Source organism: Scyliorhinus canicula, chromosome 2 (assembly GCF_902713615.1).
Source record: "Scyliorhinus canicula chromosome 2, sScyCan1.1, whole genome shotgun sequence".
NCBI lineage: Eukaryota > Metazoa > Chordata > Chondrichthyes > Carcharhiniformes > Scyliorhinidae > Scyliorhinus > Scyliorhinus canicula.
The window spans coordinates 231,378,351-231,396,621 of NC_052147.1; the positions used below are offsets into that span (position 1 = coordinate 231,378,351).

General features: G+C 45.4%; 1 protein-coding gene across 4 annotated transcripts in view; it reads right to left on the reverse strand.

The window, feature by feature from the left end:
* The window catches only part of lrp2a (low density lipoprotein receptor-related protein 2a), a 432,071-nt gene that overhangs the window by 55,002 nt on the left and 358,798 nt on the right, over positions 1-18,271 (reverse strand). For all 4 annotated transcript variants that reach the window (XM_038789773.1, XM_038789772.1, XM_038789771.1 and 1 more), the window contains 8 exons: positions 13,138-13,257; positions 11,293-11,409; positions 9,735-9,851; positions 8,556-8,693; positions 6,886-7,008; positions 6,665-6,793; positions 4,674-4,805; positions 1,924-2,055 (listed from right to left, as the gene is read on the reverse strand). In XM_038789773.1, coding sequence (XP_038645701.1) covers positions 1,924-2,055; positions 4,674-4,805; positions 6,665-6,793; positions 6,886-7,008; positions 8,556-8,693; positions 9,735-9,851; positions 11,293-11,409; positions 13,138-13,257 — 1,008 coding nt within the window. The remainder of the gene's footprint in view (positions 1-1,923; positions 2,056-4,673; positions 4,806-6,664; positions 6,794-6,885; positions 7,009-8,555; positions 8,694-9,734; positions 9,852-11,292; positions 11,410-13,137; positions 13,258-18,271) is intronic.

The following is an 18,271-nucleotide window of genomic DNA, read 5'->3' on the forward strand; positions in this document are numbered from 1 at the left end:
GAGGGACCTAGTCCAATTTACACCGGCGGGACTTGCATAGAACGAGCGGGACTTTGGCCCATCGCGAGTAGGAGAATCACCGGGGGAGCCCGCCGAACAGGGCGGCGCGATTCCCACCCCCGCCAAATCTCCGGCGCTCGAGCCGTCAGGGGTGGGATTCATGGGGGTCGGAGAATCCCGCCCCTGTTCTCCAAAAGATCTGCTCCCTAATATTGACTGGAAATGCTGTAGTTCGAGTACTTTAGATGGGTCAGGTTTTGTCCAATGTGTGCTGGAGGGTTTCCTGACGCAGTATGTAGATAGGCCAACAAGAGGCGAGGCCACATTGGATTTGGTACTGGGTAATGAACCAGGCTGGTGTTAGATTTGGAGGTAGGTGAGCACTTTGGTGATAGTGACCACAATTAGGTTAGGTTTATTTTAGCGATGGAAAGGAATAGGTATATAACCGCAACATTGAGGGCCAAAGGGCCTGTACTGAGGTGTAATGTTCTATTGTTCTATAATGACCCTCTGTGGGTATGACCTTCAACTAAAAGCTCTTCTTCCCTTCCTTCTTGCTCTTGTAGCAGCTTGTTCTGCAATGTATAGCCTCTGATCATTTACTCAGTTATGTGTAATGCTGTGAGGAAGCACTACTTTCCTTTTCTGGGAGCAACTGGTTTGACCAGAAGACTTGAAGCCAGAAAAAAATCCTTCATCTCTTGCCACATCACTCCGTGTCGGCCTCCGCAATTTGAAGCAAATATAGAAAGTATCAAAACACCTACAGAATCATAGCAACAGCCAGAAGAAATCAACCTACAACCAACACATGAATAGTTGACAATTGCTGGGGTGACTTCCTACTGATTAATCTGTGTTCACCTGTGAAAGATTAAGAGGGGCCATTGGCTGGAAAGTGGAGTTTCAAAATGGCAGCACTGGTGCCAATTTAATGTCGGCAGCTGATTGAAGTCATGTTCTGCTATCACGGGCAGACATTAGCTGCGCATGCCACTAATTCCTTCATCATTATGGGGTCCAGCGCAATTCACAGCATATGTGTGCAGGTGTGCAGGAGACGGGATTTTGGTCTTCAACAGCACCAACAATGTCCAAACAACAGGTGCTACCAAGCCTGATTTCTTGCCATAGTTTTCCCGTATGCAATTTGGCATAACTGTGGGCCAGAAAGTGGAGTGGAAGCTATTCACACCGCATCTTCTTATTAAAGCAAAGCTCCTGCCTGCTTTGGATAAGAGCCTCTAATGCCCAGTGCAGATCCAAATGTTAATCTGACTGAGGTTAAAAATAAGCAGAAATAAAACAGCTGAATGTGATTTAATTCGGAGCCCAATATATTTGTGTCTAGTTCTGTGGACAGGATGAGTGTAAAGAAGAGGGTGTGGTGTGGCCGTCAGCGCTGACAAGCCTGTTGGGGATAGGGGGAGTGGGGGGAGGGGCGGGGGCAGGAATGGTGGTGGCAAACCTGAGAGGTTTTGGGTTATAGAAAAGGCAACAGAAAGATTGAGATGGAGGGCGAATTAAAGGCAGTGAACACAGTGGCAAATCAACGTACAGAAAGAGAAACAAAGAGGAAAATAATGATCGGATTGAGATTGTAAAAGAAACAGGAAGAAAATAAAGGATAAAGTATTCGAAAAACTATTTAAACATTTTCCTAAAACAATTCACAACTTGGCGTCATGAGTTTCCAAACTTAAAGTAGTTAATTTTTGGCTCTAGATGGGCTGATTGGTAGTCAACAGTTATGTCATTAAAAGCACACTTCTGCTTAGAATTCTTTTGGCCTTAAACATCTGTGGTGGCTGTACTTTGTATCTACTGCACAAATACAAAAATATTATGACAATTTCATTGTTCATCAGTTGATTTTGCAGTGTGCGAGAATAGAAAAGAATACTCAAAGAATGTAGTTACCAGCTGCCACACACTCAGTGCCATGTTCCTCCACAACAGGTTGAAATCCGTCCGCACAGAAACACTCGTAGCTGCCCTTGCTATTTTTGCAAATGTGGGGGCAGCTGCCAAAGATCTCACACTCATTGACATCTGAATATTAAGAATAAAAATTACAGTAAGAAATTGTTTAAATGCAGACTCAAATTTGAAGCAAACAGTGGATATCAAACCTTAAAAGGATAAAGGTATACAACATTTTTGGGATGCCTAGCATTTAAAAAAACTGGCTCAAGTCTCGTCTTGATGAACTCCTTCCAATAAAAACAACTTTAGTTTTCGAAGACAGTTCTAACATCACATCAGTACCTTGCCAGTGGTTGCATATTCAAACTTTTGCCCAATATTTGAAGTGTGAATGTTCACCAGAACAACTTGAGGATATATATCTCACCAATAACATAGCAAAATATCCCATAGGAGTGATTAACAAAATTTTAAACCAAAACATTGAAGGGCATTTTGGAAGGGTAATCTAAAATTTTGACAATGAGTTAGGTTTTAAGGCGTGTCTTGAAGACAACGACATGAGGAGGTGGAGAGATTTACAGACGGAATTGTAGAGTTTCGGGCCTAGAAAACTGACAGTATTTTGCTAAAGGCGATGCAAAGAAAATGGGCCGGGATTCTCCCCTACCCGGCGGGGCGGTGGGTCGGCCGATTGGAGTGGCGCCAACCTCTCCGGCGTCGGGCCTCCCCAAATGTGCGGAATTCTCCGCACCTTTAGGGGCCAAGCTCTTACATTGAGGGGCTAAGCCCGCGCTGGAGTGGTTGCCGCTCTGCCAACCGGCGCGAACGGCCTTTGGCGTCCCGCCAGCCAGGGCCGAAAGGCCTTTGCCGGCCGGCAGAAGTCCACGCATGCGCCGGTGCGTCAGCGACTGCTGACATCATACCAGCGCATGCGCAGGGGAGGTGGTCTCTTCCGCCCCCACCATGGTGAAGGCCATGGCAGGGCGGAAGAAAAAGAGTGCCCCCATGGCACAGGTCCGTCGCCGATCGGTGGGGCCTGATCGCAGGCCAGGCCACCGTGGGGCACCCTCCGGGGTCAGATCGCCCTGCGTCCCCGCCCCAGGACCCTGGAGCCCGCCCGCCGCCAATCCCGCCGGCACCAGAGGTGTTTTGATTCCCGCCGACGGGATTGGCCTGTCAGCGGCGGGACTTCGGCCCATCGCGGGCCGGAGAACCGCCGCTGGGGCCCGCCGATCGGCGCGCCGCGATTCCCGCCCCCACCGATTCCCAGGTGGCGGAGAATTCGGGCCACGGTGGGGGCGGGATTGACGCCGGCACCAGGCGATTCTCCAACCCCCCGGGGGGTCGGAGAATTCCGGCCATGGTGTTTGTGCAAAACTGGAGGAGCTCAGATATCTTGGGAGGGGTTTTTTGCTTTTACAATTCTGATCCCTTTGGAAAGTTGTGTGGAACAGTCAGGGCTTACTGGTGGGAGGTGGTGGTGGGGGGTCTTTGAGGTGGAGGTTGGAAAGAGAAGGAAAGGAAAAGAGGCAGATCACAAACAATTGGAGGTAAACACAACATGAGGTATAAAATAGTTGGTGGGAAACTGGAGTTCTCAGGTCCCCAAACCCTTGTTAGAATATGTGGTGAAGTGGATCTGCTGAGGGATGAGGTGAATGTGAGGTGGTTGTCTTGTTTGGCCTTTCCGTCCACCTTTCCCATATGTCAGCAGTGCACCAGGTCTGACAGAAAGTGGCTGAATGCAAGACTCATAACAGATTTGGGAGATCTTGGGGTCACAAACGATTAACTAACTTTATCAGATGGCACAAGACCATATGTTACAAAATGTTACCCACCACCCTGTTGCATATTTACTAAGCATTTACAGCAAGCTCTTGCAATCTTAAAGACTTTCACTTCAGTGAAATTCCAACTTGGAAGTTGTGCCACATGGTTAACTTTTAATGGCTTCACACATCAAACTGCTGTAATATCATGCATGCTGACAACAACAAAGTTTTCTTGTTACCAACACTCAGTTCGCTCTCCTGCCTTCACCATAAACCTGCTTGTCTGACAGCCAGTTCTGTTTGAACTTCAATTACCTTATCGGGAGGGACTTCACCACAAACTCCATTTTCTTGTTATCGATATCCTTGCCTGCCTATTGTCTCAGGCTGAAGCAGGTTGTTTGTAATCTAATTGGACTATTTGACCCTGAAGTAAGCTTGACCCTGACTCTATATCCTCTCCATCACCAATACCAGCTAATAGCACATCATCAAAAACTCAGATGCCATATATTTTATTTATTCTTTCTGGATATCGCTGGCTAGGCCAGAATTTGTTATCCATCTCTAATTGCCGTCTAGGAGATGGTGGTGAGCTGCTTAGTGAACCACTGCAGTCCATGTTGTATAGCACACCCACAATGCTGGGATATAAATACCCTGGCCCAGGTGTGGGCTGGGCGTGGGAGACCCTTCGGGGAGGAGGAGGAGTAGGAGTGAGGGTGGATATTTAGGAGAATAAAACCAAACTTTTCTACAGTCATCGCTTCCGAGTGGTTGCTTGCTTGAGACTTTACAAATGATTAACAATATTTCACAAGAAAATCACAATGTGAAGAGAGGAACAGTTTGTTTTAGCTGTTAAGGCTCAACCTTTCTGGCAGGTCTTTGTATCAGCCAGTAAGCTCATTTCTAAAATCTGCCAATAAACTGATAAAGTACACAACACACAGATTAGGGATTTACCATCGCAGGCATTCACATCGTCCTCCCTTACTTTGTACCCAGGCCTACAAAAGCAGATGAAACCTCCATCGTTCAGATTTGTACAATTGTGTTCACAGAGGTTTTCTGCACAAGATCGTTCTGTACCATGGTCTAAAAAAAAGAATAAGATACTTTTATTTAATAGTGTTATAATGCAGCCATCCTTCATTCTAACTTACTTCAACACATCAATCTGTGGCAAAACATGCATGTGAAAGAATAAGCAAGGTGATTTGGTGAGATTACTCATTTCTCGATCCTCGAGTAGTTTCTCTATGCTGCATTGAACCTCTTGTGTTGCCATGTTACGTATTTTCTTTTCATGTACTAAATGATCTGTTTGAACTGCAGGCAGAAGAATACTTTTCACTGCACCTTGGTCCACGTGACAACAAACAAATCCAAAACTCAAAAATCCAAACTCCCATTGCAAACTGAACGCAATGGGAGACTTTCATTTTACCCAACTCACTTGACTGAGAGTGTAGTGAGTATCACTATTAGTGTGAAATAAAGTTAACATACAGATTGGCCTACAGTTTATTACAGCACTGTCATTGCAGCCAAGACCACAGCTTCTGCTCCAAGGCTGAAGTTATGTGGGCTTGGGTAGGGTGCTCTTTCCAAGGGCCGGTGCAGACTCGATGGGCTGAATGGCGTCCTTCAGCACTATAAATTCTATGATTCTATATTGCAGTTATATTTGCTGGATCCTGAACTCAGCCAGAGTAGAGCTTGTATCTGCACATGTGCAAATGCACACCTTTGCTATTCAGCTGCTTTTTAAATGTTTTTCAGAGCACATGTGGAAATTCCCACACTTAAAATATCAAACAGATTCTAGATGAGTTTATACATTTTTCTAGACTTTTAGAAAGTGGCTGCACACTGGCCTCAGGCCCAGCACTGAGCCACATTAAGTGTAAAGTTGCTCATGTGCTTCTGACATCAGATATTAATACAACCTACTGCCGATTGCTGATTATAATCAATTAAAATTGATTAAAATTTTAATTTTAGATTAAAATCAATTAGACAGATTAAAATCAATCTGTCGACTCAGTTATTACCTTGTATCTAATTAATTATCTGCTATTGATGATTGCATGCATCACGTACAAGTTACTGTTATGTGTAGCTTTATCAAACTTTTCAGTCATATGAGATTAGCAGCATATAAACATCAGCTGTGTATTTTAATATCATAACCTCCCCACTTTTTTTTGTTGTGTATTACACCTAATAGCCCAGACCTTCCCATTGGCGGCAATGCTGGGCACATTGCTACTGTCCACAATGTTTTCTCCGACTTAACAATACTGCCCATTTTCAGCTGGGCCCATTGTTTCCATCTACAACGACGATGGGTCAGTACAGTCATCTCCACGGAAGACTGAGGAGTGCAGGAGAAGATGGGTGAAGAGAGGATACACAGCCCATTTTATAGCTGATGTATTCATGTAAGTTGGGTTGGGGATAGTCGGGTCAGGGGTTACTTGGTTGGAAGGGGGTTGAGGGGGTAGTTGGGTGGGGGACAGTACTCAGGTTGGATTGGAGTCACGGTCAGGCGGTTGTAGTCGAGTCAGGTTGAGAGGTTAGTAGGATCGGGTCAAGGGCAGGATTGATTAGAGGGATCATTTGTGGTCCTCAGTTCAGTTATTCTGGCTAATCACCGAGTTAGATCAGGTATTGACCACTATAACATTTCCAGGGTAAGTATCCCAGATAAGTCCCGTGTGTCTGGTCCAAATCTCTGACACTGAGGTCGGTATCGAAGACATTTGCAGAGGGTGGAATTCAGCCCTCAGAAGTTTAAACCTCCCAGGAAATTTCAGCGCATGTGTGCGTGTCAGGGCATCCACGGGGTCCTTACCCACGGCTCTTAATTTACCTCCCATTTCTGACAATCTGGGACCAGAACATTTGGATCACGACATATGGCTTAAGAAGCAACACATCTGCATACTTACTGCATCCCAATTCATCGGATTGGTCAGCACAGTGAGCATAATTATCACACACATGTTGGACAGGGATGCAGTTTCCGTTCCCACATTTGTATTCCTCGGTTGTGCAAGGGTGAGGCGTAGGTGGTTTACCTGATTGTGAAAGAAAATTTCCATTAACTGCCACTGTTCAGTGCATATGTGAAATGTTTCCTTTTGTAGATCATCGGTGAACAGAAACTTACAGTGTTCTTCCTTTTCATCACTTCTATCTCCACAGTCATTTAGACGATTGCATAACTCATGTATGTATACACACCGATTATTGTCACACCGGAAACGGAAAGGCGAGTCACACGGGATGTCCACTGGAAAAGAACAATGGTTTGAAAATGTGGACAGTTGAATAAGTGTTAGGGTCCCTGAGATTGTTCATTGATACTCTTCGGTGTTTATGTTACTCTGTATGGGTACAGGGTTACTAACAAAAAGTAGGGGTGTTGGACCGCTCTTTCAAGGAGCCAGCACTGGCACGATGGAGGGAATAGCCTTCTTCCATGATGGAATTTTCTACGATTCAGTGATTCTGCAGTAGATATGTTTTTAAATCTGATGCTTGGATAATTTCTACAGGCAAAATAAATATGTTTGAAAGGGAAAGTAGCAAAACATTGGCTTTCCAAGGAAGTTGGGAAAATAAACTGCGGTAATCCAAGTCAATGGCCCTCGCAACTTAGTATTCGGAAGGATTATGCTTTTTCATACAGCACTTCCATTAATCAGTCAGCTGAAGACAATTAAGAGTATGGTACAGGAAGATTGCAGAATTCAGTATAAATCCTGCTTCTCTAACATATCTTAATCAATAAAGCAATGAAACTGTTACCTTCTCCCATTCTGCTTGTTTCTCTGGTACAGACCCTGGGCAGACCCGCACCAAAATCGCGGAGAATCAATTTTCGCGCTGAAATCGGGCCCGGCGCTTGTCCGGGACCCAAGGATCAGCGTGTTCGTGGAGTACTCCACGCGGCTGGGGGGCCATTGACAGAGGCCCACCCAGTGATCCTCCGCTCCCGGCCGGCCGAGTTCCTGACGCCGTGGTTCTAACCACCTATCGCCGCTTGGGAACCTCGCGTGGCGGCTGCGGACTCAGTCTGTGGCCGCCCTGATGAGGGGGCGTGGGGATCGGGCACGGGGGGCGGGGGGCCTTATGGGTGGCCGGCGCGGCCGCTGGAGGCCGCCGCCATGCGCATGCCCGTATACCAGACCAGAAGTGCGGGGGGGGCAGTGTCCGCAGCCAAAACTGCATGAATCACTCCGGGTCCCTGCTAGCCCCCTGCAGGTGAGTGAATCGACTGTTCTTTTTTATTGGAAACTCAGGAGTGAAACACCAGCATTTTTACGCCAGCGAGGGGACATAGTCCCATTTTGGGAGAATGCAGCCCCTTGACTTTGGTCCTTGGTTCAAGGCGGTGCAGACTTGAACAAATAACTAACTTAGCCATTGGAGAGATAACCAGACTCTACTTTCTTTGCTGAAACTGCACGTTACTCCACAGTTTTTCTTGAATGCAAAGATAGGCCCAGGACCTTTCTCCACTACCAACTATCTTGCAATACAGAGGGAAGCTTCCGACATTATGCATCAACAATTTACTGCAGTACCAGAGCCTCACAGTTAGCAAAGGAGATTGTTGTCCTATTCATCTGAAAGAAGGTCACAGAGTTGTAAGGACAGTATCATCGTATACCACCTGGTCAACTGTCATGAATTATAGATAATTCAGGTGTGACAATGCCAGCCAAAGGAAGTTGCGTATTTTGAAGTGTTTGTTCTACGAAAAAAGGTTACCACTTGTAATGAAAGATAACTTCGCTTTTATTAAGCATTTAGAAACTCGCTGAAATGGCTTACAGCAGTGATGGAGCTCTTCATCAGATCCATCTCCGCAGTCATTGTCTCCATCACACTTCCAATATGGTTGGACACAGACATGATTCTTGCACTCAAACAGGAATGGTGGGCAGTACGTTCCATTGGGGTAACGAGTTGCTACATAGGTGGAGGGCAGAAATGAACAATTAGGAAGATGCATTTCTATTAATGAAAAGTTAAAATAAATACCTATATACAAAGAATGCAAGGCATTCCATAGTCATTGGTGGTGGGATACAAGGGGCTGAATTCTCCGCTGTTGGGATTCTCCATTTTGCTGGGGGTTTTCCGACGGCGTGGGACTGCCCCACAATGGGAAATCCCATTGACCAGTCGGCGAAACGGAGAATCCCACCAATGTGCTGCACCAGAAATCTGGTGCGGAGGGACAGAGAAACCTGCCCAAGATATCTGTAATTTATAATTACTAGTATTATTTTTTATATATTAACTCTCTATCTGTCTTTTAAACGCCTTTTCACAAAGAACATAGAATTCATAGAATTTACAGAGTAGAAGGAGGCCATTCGGCCCATCGGGTCTGCACCGGTGCTTCGAAAGGCACCCTACTTAAGCCCACACAACCACCATATCCCCGTAACCCAGTAACCCCACCTAACCTTTTTTGGACACAAGGACAATTTAGCACGGCCAATCCACTTAACCTGTACATCTTTGGACTGTGGGAGGAAACCGGAACACCTGGAGGAAACCCACGCAGACACGGGGAGAACATACAGACTCCACACAGACAGTGATTCAAGCCGGGAATCGAACCCAAGACCCTGGAGCTGTGAAGAAACTGTGCTAACCACTGTGCTACCTTGTCACCCCAATCCGATCTCATGGTCTTTGCATACTATATAACCATTAATATACTTCTTTCTTTTATTTAAAATTGTACAAAAATCATTGACCCCCATCTATTGCTTCTTATGGAGCTAGATCAACATTTCTGGTCTCAAATAGTTCTCCCCTATCTGTTTTTGATAGCTCTACAGGGAATCTTTCAGCAGACGTTCAGATGAAGAATCTAATCTCTTTCAGTTGTTAATAAAGTTGCTGTGTATTTTCAGCTTTGTTCCTATTATTTCATTGTTCAGCAGCTTTCTTTTCATATCTGGTATTTTACATAAGCCTGCATTTAAAAAGACTTACGGCAGGTGCTTTCATCTGAGTAATCTGCACAGTCAGCATTCCCATCACACCTCAACCTTTCTGTGATGCAGTGACCACTAGAACACTCAAAATAACCAGGCATGCATGTCAGCAACTCTGTAAAAAAAATAAGAGTTCATAACAACAAAAATCAAAGCACCTCACTGGATGAAGAACACTATGGGATATCCCAAAGACACTGGGGAAGCAGAGATATCTTTCCGTTTGTGAGCTCGAGGAAAACGCCTGCTGCCCTTGACCTTGCCAAGGAAGTTAAAAAAAAGCTTATCCCGACGGACCTGGAGAGCTTCATGTGGTTGGCACTCCAATGCCATTGGGGACCTATATGTATTAAGCAACCTGAATTTGCATTTATTAATGAAGCTCCAACCAGAGCCTATTGAAAACTTTGCATGCTGTTACAATTAGCAACAACAAGTGTGGGCATCAGCATCGAGAAGTGGAACCACTCTACTTTAATGATTCTCCCACGACTAAGAATTAAAATCTCCCCCCGTCAACAATGAAAATTAGATTAGATGAATAAAGAAAAAGTGGTCATAGGGATTTGGTAAGACTGGTAACTAGTAGAGGCCTGCAGGGGTCAATGTTAGGATCTATGCTCTTCACTATCTCTATTAGTGGTCTCGGGGAGGGTATTCAGAATGATCTTCAAGCTTGATGAGAGAGATGGGATGCCTGCAGGTCTCAATGTAATGGAGAATGGAACAAATGTTAAGAGAATTTTTACGATGAAACTGTGTGCTACAATTGAGCACTCACAATTCCAAGCTAGTTTTACTGCACAATGCCTGAGACAATGGGAAGGGAATAGGACCTGGGGGGTCATACCTCATGAAACTGAATCTCCATGACCAAGATCGTGGTGCTGTTGTAATAACAAGTCATGCATAGAAATGAATGAAGGGGACAACTGAAGACTAAAACTTACCTAATTCAAAAATCTGGTCACATCTAGAATGAAGTCCCTACTTTAAGTCCCCTCACATGTTGCGAGGAAGAGCATTAGACCCTGACTATCAAGCATAAAGGACATGCTGTAAGGTAAACAGTCTGATTTAATGGCATAAGAACTATTTCAATGATGGAAGCGGTATGTAAAATAAACTATTAGAATTGTTTCCACAGAGGCAGGATCCTAGTCATGTGATTTCAAAGTAATTGGATGGTGGGAACTCTTTTTCCCAATGTTCTACTGATTTCCTTCATTTTAGATGTAATAGTAGCTGAATACTGTTAGCAAATAACACATGCATTAAGCCATTAATTGCTAGTTCAGAAATTGCAATAGCATAAAATATGACTATTTTTAAGTCCTCTGCAAGGAAATTAGAAAATCTACTGCTCGTCATGTTTGTATACATTTTAATGAATTAAATAAACTTATTCGCCTCCTCCGCATGTGCTCATTGTTAGTTTACTCAAAGCTTTGAGACATTAGCAATTGCTAGAGCAGTGGCGCTTTAAATAACTTTTCTGATCTTGCGATACAAGAGCACATACTTCTTTCTTTTACATTCACTAATTCTAATCATACCACAGTCTCGTTCATCTGAGTTATCTTCACAGTCATTGTCATGGTCACACACCCAGCGTCCAGGAATACACCGGAGATTGTCACAGCGGAATTCACTTTCAGTGCACTCGCGAGGGCCTGAAATAAAACAAAGCTCAATCAACCTGATTAGTGAAGGCACACATTAACCAAAGAATTCCTCTTATGTCATTTAAGACAGTAAGAAGTCTTACAACACCAGTTTAAATCCAACAGGTTTGGACTTTAACCTGGTGTTGTAAGACTTCTTACTGTGCTCACCCCGGTCCATCGTCGGCATCTCCACGTCATTTAAGACGATAGGCTAATTTGTCTATTTGTTTAAAACAAAACATACCACTGTGGGAGTTAGAAACACAAATGGATCCGGATAATTCCAGAAGCTTCTGTATAAATCCAGTGCCAGATTCTGGTTTGCATCCACATTGGATCAAGGGTACCAGCAATCCAGCTGAACTATCTTAATTTATTTTATGCATTGATGCTAATTCTTCTACCTTAAAATCCATCATTGGTAACAGCATTTTATCAATCACTGCATGAAGACTGTTTGACACCTTTCAATATTGGGTAAGTTTAAATTCCCATCTGAATGGTGAGCTTTCACTACTCTGCACCAACAATCAATCAATCATGTTCCTCCCTTTTCTCTGCATTGCTCTTTTTGAAATTCAGCACATAGGTACATGGCCGACTTCGTAATGACAAATTCAGATCAGGGAAGTTGGCCATGTTGGTCAATGTGCAAGTACAATAAATGCCACAGAAGCAGAAAGCATTTACAGCAAAACTACTGAGGCTGGTAAGTAAACAGACCAGAAGAACACTAAGAATTATGGAAGGATTGAATGAAATCAATTGATACTGTATCCAGAGAAAGTAGAACAACAGTGGGATCCCTAGTAGAGGAGATAATAGAGGTCTTTAAAATGATGAAAGTTTTGAGAGACTGGAAAAAGTGAATGGGATTTTCTGGTCATTTACGGTGGTGGTATCTTACAGTCCTGCCCTTGGCTCATCCTTGTGGCGGGTTTCAAGGCAGCACGGTGAGGCGGCACCTTGGTTAGCACTACTGCCTCACTGCACCAGGGACCTCTGTTCAATTTTCAGCCTTTGGTGACTGTGTGGAGTTTGCACGTTTTTCCCGTGTTCTGCATGGGTTTCCTCCGGGTGCTCCGGTTTCCTCCCACAGTCCAAATAAGTGCAGGTTAGGTGAATTGGTCATGCTAAATTGCCCTCAGTGTCCCAGGATATGGTGGTTAGGTGGGGCTATGGGGTTACGGGATAGGGTGGGGGAGTGGAGCTGGGTGGGGTGCACTTTCAGAGGGTCAGTGAAGATTCGATGGGCTGAATGGCCTCCTTCCACACTGTAGGAAGTCTATGGTTCTATGGGTCCATTCAACGAGAAAGTCCATTGGCAATGGTGGGGCCAGAAGATCCTGCTGAGGATCACTGGTGAGCCGCCCTCTGCGCTGAGAAATGCACCGTGGAGAGGGAGGAGACTCCCACCCAGTGGGGAAGTGCAAAACTGGAGACCATCACTACAATCAACAAGAAATCAAGTGGGGAACTCAGAAGAATGTTCTCTGCCGAGAGTGGTCAGAATGTGGAACTTGCTACAATAGGGGGTAGTTGATGTGAATAGTAGGGGATGTTAGATTAGCATATGAAGGGGAAGAGAGTAGAGGATTATACTGATCGAGTTAGATCAGGAAGGATAGGAGGAGGTTGGGTGGAGCATAAATACCACATTGGCTGATTAAGCCAAATGCCCTAATTCTGTGCTGTCTATTCTATTCAATCAACATGTCAGATGTTATTACATACTGCAGTCATGCTCATCAGATTCGTCTCCGCAGTCATTTTCTCCATCACACTTCCAACGAAGTGGGATACACCGATGATTGTCACATCGGAAATCACCCACCGGATTGCAAGTAAGGTCCTCTGTAAAGATCCAGAAAATACAAACTTTATGAGTTAATTACCCTTCGATGTTATAATGCATATATGTAATGCGCAGACATAAAATGGGGTAGAATTTCCACTTTGTATGCAACTGATAATCTGGGAACAAATTGCTTGGTGTTTCCAGTAGGTTGTGCTGGTTTTAATCAGTGCAATTCACTATCGATTGGCCAAACCAGGGCAAAAGATTGAGGAATTTCAAACACATTGTGCCTCAAACTGGCACTGCCCACAATACTGATCTCAACCCCAGATTGAATTAATGAGTAAGACTAGTTTCTGCTAATTGTGAGATTTAGATGTTTTTGCTTTAGGTGCAAAGACAAAAGCTTTTAAATATTAAAAAGTATTTAATTTCATAAGAAATCAACTATTGTACACCAATGAAATGAGTAAATGCTTCCGTGTAGTTTTTTAAGATCATTTTCGGCTATTTAAAATCAGGTTACTGATTGGCAGTCTGTTTTAAAGTACTGTTTTGTGATAGTCTCACTTTCAGCTGTATTAATAAAACTGCACCAATATACCAGTCCAAAATGTATCAAGGAACAAATTTTTAAAAATAAATTTAAGGTACCCAATTCATTTTTTTTCCAATTAAGGGACAATTTAGGTTGGCCAATCCACCTACCCTGCACATCTTTCGGTTGTGGGGGCGAGACCCACCCAGGTACAGGGAGAATGTGCAAACTACACACAGACAGTGACCCGGGATTGGTATCGAACCCAAATCCTCGATGCCGTGAAGGAACAGTGCTAACCACTGCACCACGGTGCTACCCCCAAGGAATGTATTTAATGCAATTAAAAATAAAGTTCAGTAAAGACGCCTGATTGCACTGGTTTCAGAAACATTTGATTGCAATTTGCTGCTGGATTGCTGATTATATCTATATTAAATATATGCATAGATACACACTCATATATACATATTATTTATAGGACCTGTGACAGGGAACAAAGAAATTCAAATGACATTCAACAATTGACGTGACATTCAGTTACCCACGTTTACTTAAATAATATATGGGCTGTAATGGTCAAATAGTTTTGAAATTCAGTCAATAGTTATCACACAATTGGTTTACAGCAGAATAGTCTTAGTGGCTATCAGCAACTGCTACTACTGTAACAGAGACTGAGAAATTTTGGCACCAGCCTTAATATCTAACAAGCCTAAGATTTTGCTTCTGTGATTAATGGGGCTGCAAATAAAATACAAATTTTTGCATGATATAGTAAGACATGACCAGAATTTAACATCATCCGAACAATCAGAAACCCGAATGTAAAATTATGAGAGACAGTTTTATATTGTGTTAGAGCTTCCTCTTGTGGCAGAGAAGGATAATTCAAGTTATGTTAAACTTGATTGTAGTGCAATTTTCAGTCCCCTGGCTTAGGTCCTATATGCAATGCTTTACTGCAAATTCCAGATCCCTATAACACTTAGTAATAAAAGACCAAGATCTAACTGATTTAGTCTGATACTAAATGAAATTGTTTGTTGTGGTTGTATGGATCAGTGTTGCTTCTTTGCATTGTAAGTGAAGGGTATGCAGTTTGGTAAAATATTAGTGGTTGAAATATAAGGGGCGGAATTCTCCGCCGGCTCCAAAAATCGCGAAGGCCGTCGTGAACTCGGCCGAGGTTCACAACGGCCTCGGGGCCCGCCCCCCGCACCTAATTCACCCCCACCCGAGAGGCTAGGAGCGGGCACCCGTCGTTCCCGGCCGCGACCTCGGCCGCCGGAAATGACGCCCGAATGGCGCTTCGCGGATGCCATCAGCGCGCAGACGACACCCACCCACGCATGCGCGGTGCCGTCTTTCTCTACCGCCGCCCAGCAAGACGTGGCGGCTTGATCTTGCTGGGCGGCGGAGGGGAAAGAGTGTGTCCGTTTTGGATGCAGGCCCGATGATCGGTGGGCACCGATCGCGGGCCTGTCCCCTCCAGAGCACAGTCGCGGTGCTCCCGTCCCAATTGGGCCCCTGGATGCCCCAAACGGGCATCCGCCGCCCGTTTCACAAATGGAGCGACCAGGTGTGGTTGCTGCCGTGGTGAAACGGGCGTGAAGGGCCGGCCGCTCGGCCCATCGGGCTCGGAGAATCGCCGTGAAAAACGGCGAGCGGCGATTTTTCTGAGAGGGGGGGAGAATCGCGGGGGCGCCAGGGGGGGCGTAAAAAATGTCGGGAGGCCCTCCCACGATTCTCCCACGCCACGTGGGGAGCGGAGAATTCCGCCGGACCCAACAGGCCTGATATTACTTGTCCATGATCATCCAAATTCCAGGGCTGAATCACTTACAGAAGTCACAAGACAAAACTGAACACTACTTCATAATCTCCATATTATGCTTCAGATAAAGAACAAAACATGCAGAACTATTCCATCTGGATTGGAGTGGAGGTGGTGGAGAAACCAGAGAAGGAACACACTTTACATAGATAGCAGTTGATAATAACACCACCAACACTTTTCAAACTAGTAGGTAGGTTTAAATGAGCACAATGGAAGTATAAAATAATCACCCCAATTCTCTAGATATTCTACAGGAACTCTGCCATTCTGGAATAAAATTTCAATCAATGTTCCAAGTAGGGAAAGGGCCATTGAGGTAATAAGAAAATGAACTGGTTAGAAACACGCTGATGGTGAAAACAGGGATGTAATGAAGGCTCACTGAAGAGAATGACCAGTCTGTTTCTAGCCTATGACAATGTTCCACTTTCATTCTGAAAAAGCTCAATTGAGAATAACCTCTCTCGTTTTCTTTTTCTCTATCCCAGGAGGACATTCAACACATTCCACACAGGGTCGGGAACTCAAAGGCCCAAATTACATCCCATCAACTCTCCCCAATGTGAATTGATATTCCAATGTGCAGCAGCATTATCCAATCATGCAATTTTAAATGCATTAAACTCTTTTTCAAATTTAAAAAAATCAGAAATATACATAGATTGGCCTGGATGTTGTTGTTAGGAGAGAAAGAATGGCACTCACCCTTCATCTCCTCAACAGCTGCCCACAGACTTTTGTGGCCTCCTCAATGAATTTTCCTGTTCCAACATCTAATCATACACAACACCCTCTACAGGGGATTTGTGGCATTTAGGAGCAAGTAAAGGAACAGAAAAGCTCCTCAACCAATCAGACTGAATGCCGTTACATTAATTTTAACGTTGAGTCTATTGCCAAGGATTGCAGCAGTTTGTGTTGTGAAGGAGCAGGGTATGTCTGGCAGCAACCTCTGGATTTTCACATTTAATTGCAAATGTGGGCATACTCCAGAGGTGCTGTCAGATTTCCTCTGGTATAACGATGAATGCTGATAATCTCTTTGCGAATTCCAAGGCCACTTTGTTCGCTAAAAGTTGTACTATTTATACCATGGGGAGGGATGTTCTGTTTTTTGGAGGGTGGGAATGGGGGCAGAAAATCCCCCGAGAGTCCAAAAATTTCTTTTATGCTAGTGGGAAATCCCTGATAAGCTGTCCCTTCTGCCTGCCGATGACATAACAGGAATACCGGCACTGAAAGTCAGGATCCCAATTTTCATACATTTAAATATCATCATCAGGCCTTTATGCCTAATAGCCCCTCGTTAGATTGTCCAATCTCAATTGGTCATTTAGAACGTACACCTGACGTCCAGAACCTTCTGGAGCACACAGGCGAGTACAGCTCCCATGGGGGCGAGGGTCCTAGCTGAGCAGTACCCTGGCACTGCCCTCAGCACTGTCTCTGATACTGTCTGGGCACTTGCCCTTGGCACTCCCTGAGTAATATACCAAGGGACACTGCCATGGGGTATGTGAGAGTGCCAAGGGGCTCAGCTTTGACCCTCAACACCCAGGGCATCCATGCACCTGCACTCCCCGGCATAGTCATTATGATGTCTAGTTTTCACTTTTCAAAACCCGATAGTGATTTGCACCGGTGTGATGTCACACCACTTGGGGGTGGGGTGGGGGAGCGAGGACATGCCCTGGGTGGACGCCCTGGCGTAAATCCATTTAATTACATTAAAATGCATTTCAATTCATGCCCAGAAAAACGCGTGACCCTGATCATGTCACCGCTGGGGCAAGGAAGATTACAAACTGAGATCAGGACAGCGCAAATCCTGTTTTGCCAGCGCGCGTGATTAGTGGCCAGAATGTGATTTGCACCCGTGGCAAATGGGACTGCTAGATTGCATCCTATATCTTCTGACATGGTTTACAGAACTGGCAGCTAAGTAGTGAAGCTCATCCCACAGTCTGCCAGTAGCAGCAGATGATGATAATAGACATGTGTAATTCTGATGTTAAGTGCTGGATTGTAGATTTAAGGGCTCCCAGGGCAATTTCAAATGCAGTCTAGGCTCCAACGCCCCAATGCGAGAGTGTTGCAAATTCCAACTCTCAAGTCATGAACTGAGACCTGGGGCGGGATTCTCCAACCCGCTGCCGGGTCGGAGAATCACCCGGGGCGGCGTGAATCCCGCCCCGCCGCTCCGGCGCCGTTTTTTTGGCGGAGGTGGGGATCATGTCGTGCCGGTCTGCAGTGCCCCCCCCCCCCCGGCGATTCTCAGGGCCCCGATGGGCCGAGCGGCCGCCCATTTTCGGCCGGTCCCACCGGCGTGAAATATACAAGGTCCATACCGGCAGGACCTGGCTGTGAGGGCGACCTGCAGAGTCTTCGGGGGGGGGAAGGGGGGAGGATCCTGCCTCGGGGGGGGGGGGGGGGGGGGGGGGCATGGTGTCCTGACTCGCGATCAGTGCCCACCGATCTGCGGGCGGGCCTATGCCATGGGTCCACATTTTCCCTCCGCGCCGGCCATGGCGGAGCTTTACAGAGACCGGCGCAGAGAAGAAATCCCCTACGCATGCACAGGGATCACGCCAGCGGTTCTGCGCATGCGCCAGAACACACTGGCGCTCCTGCACATGCGCCAACTCGCGCCGACTGACAAAGGCCCTTTGGCACCGGATGGCAAGGCGCCAAC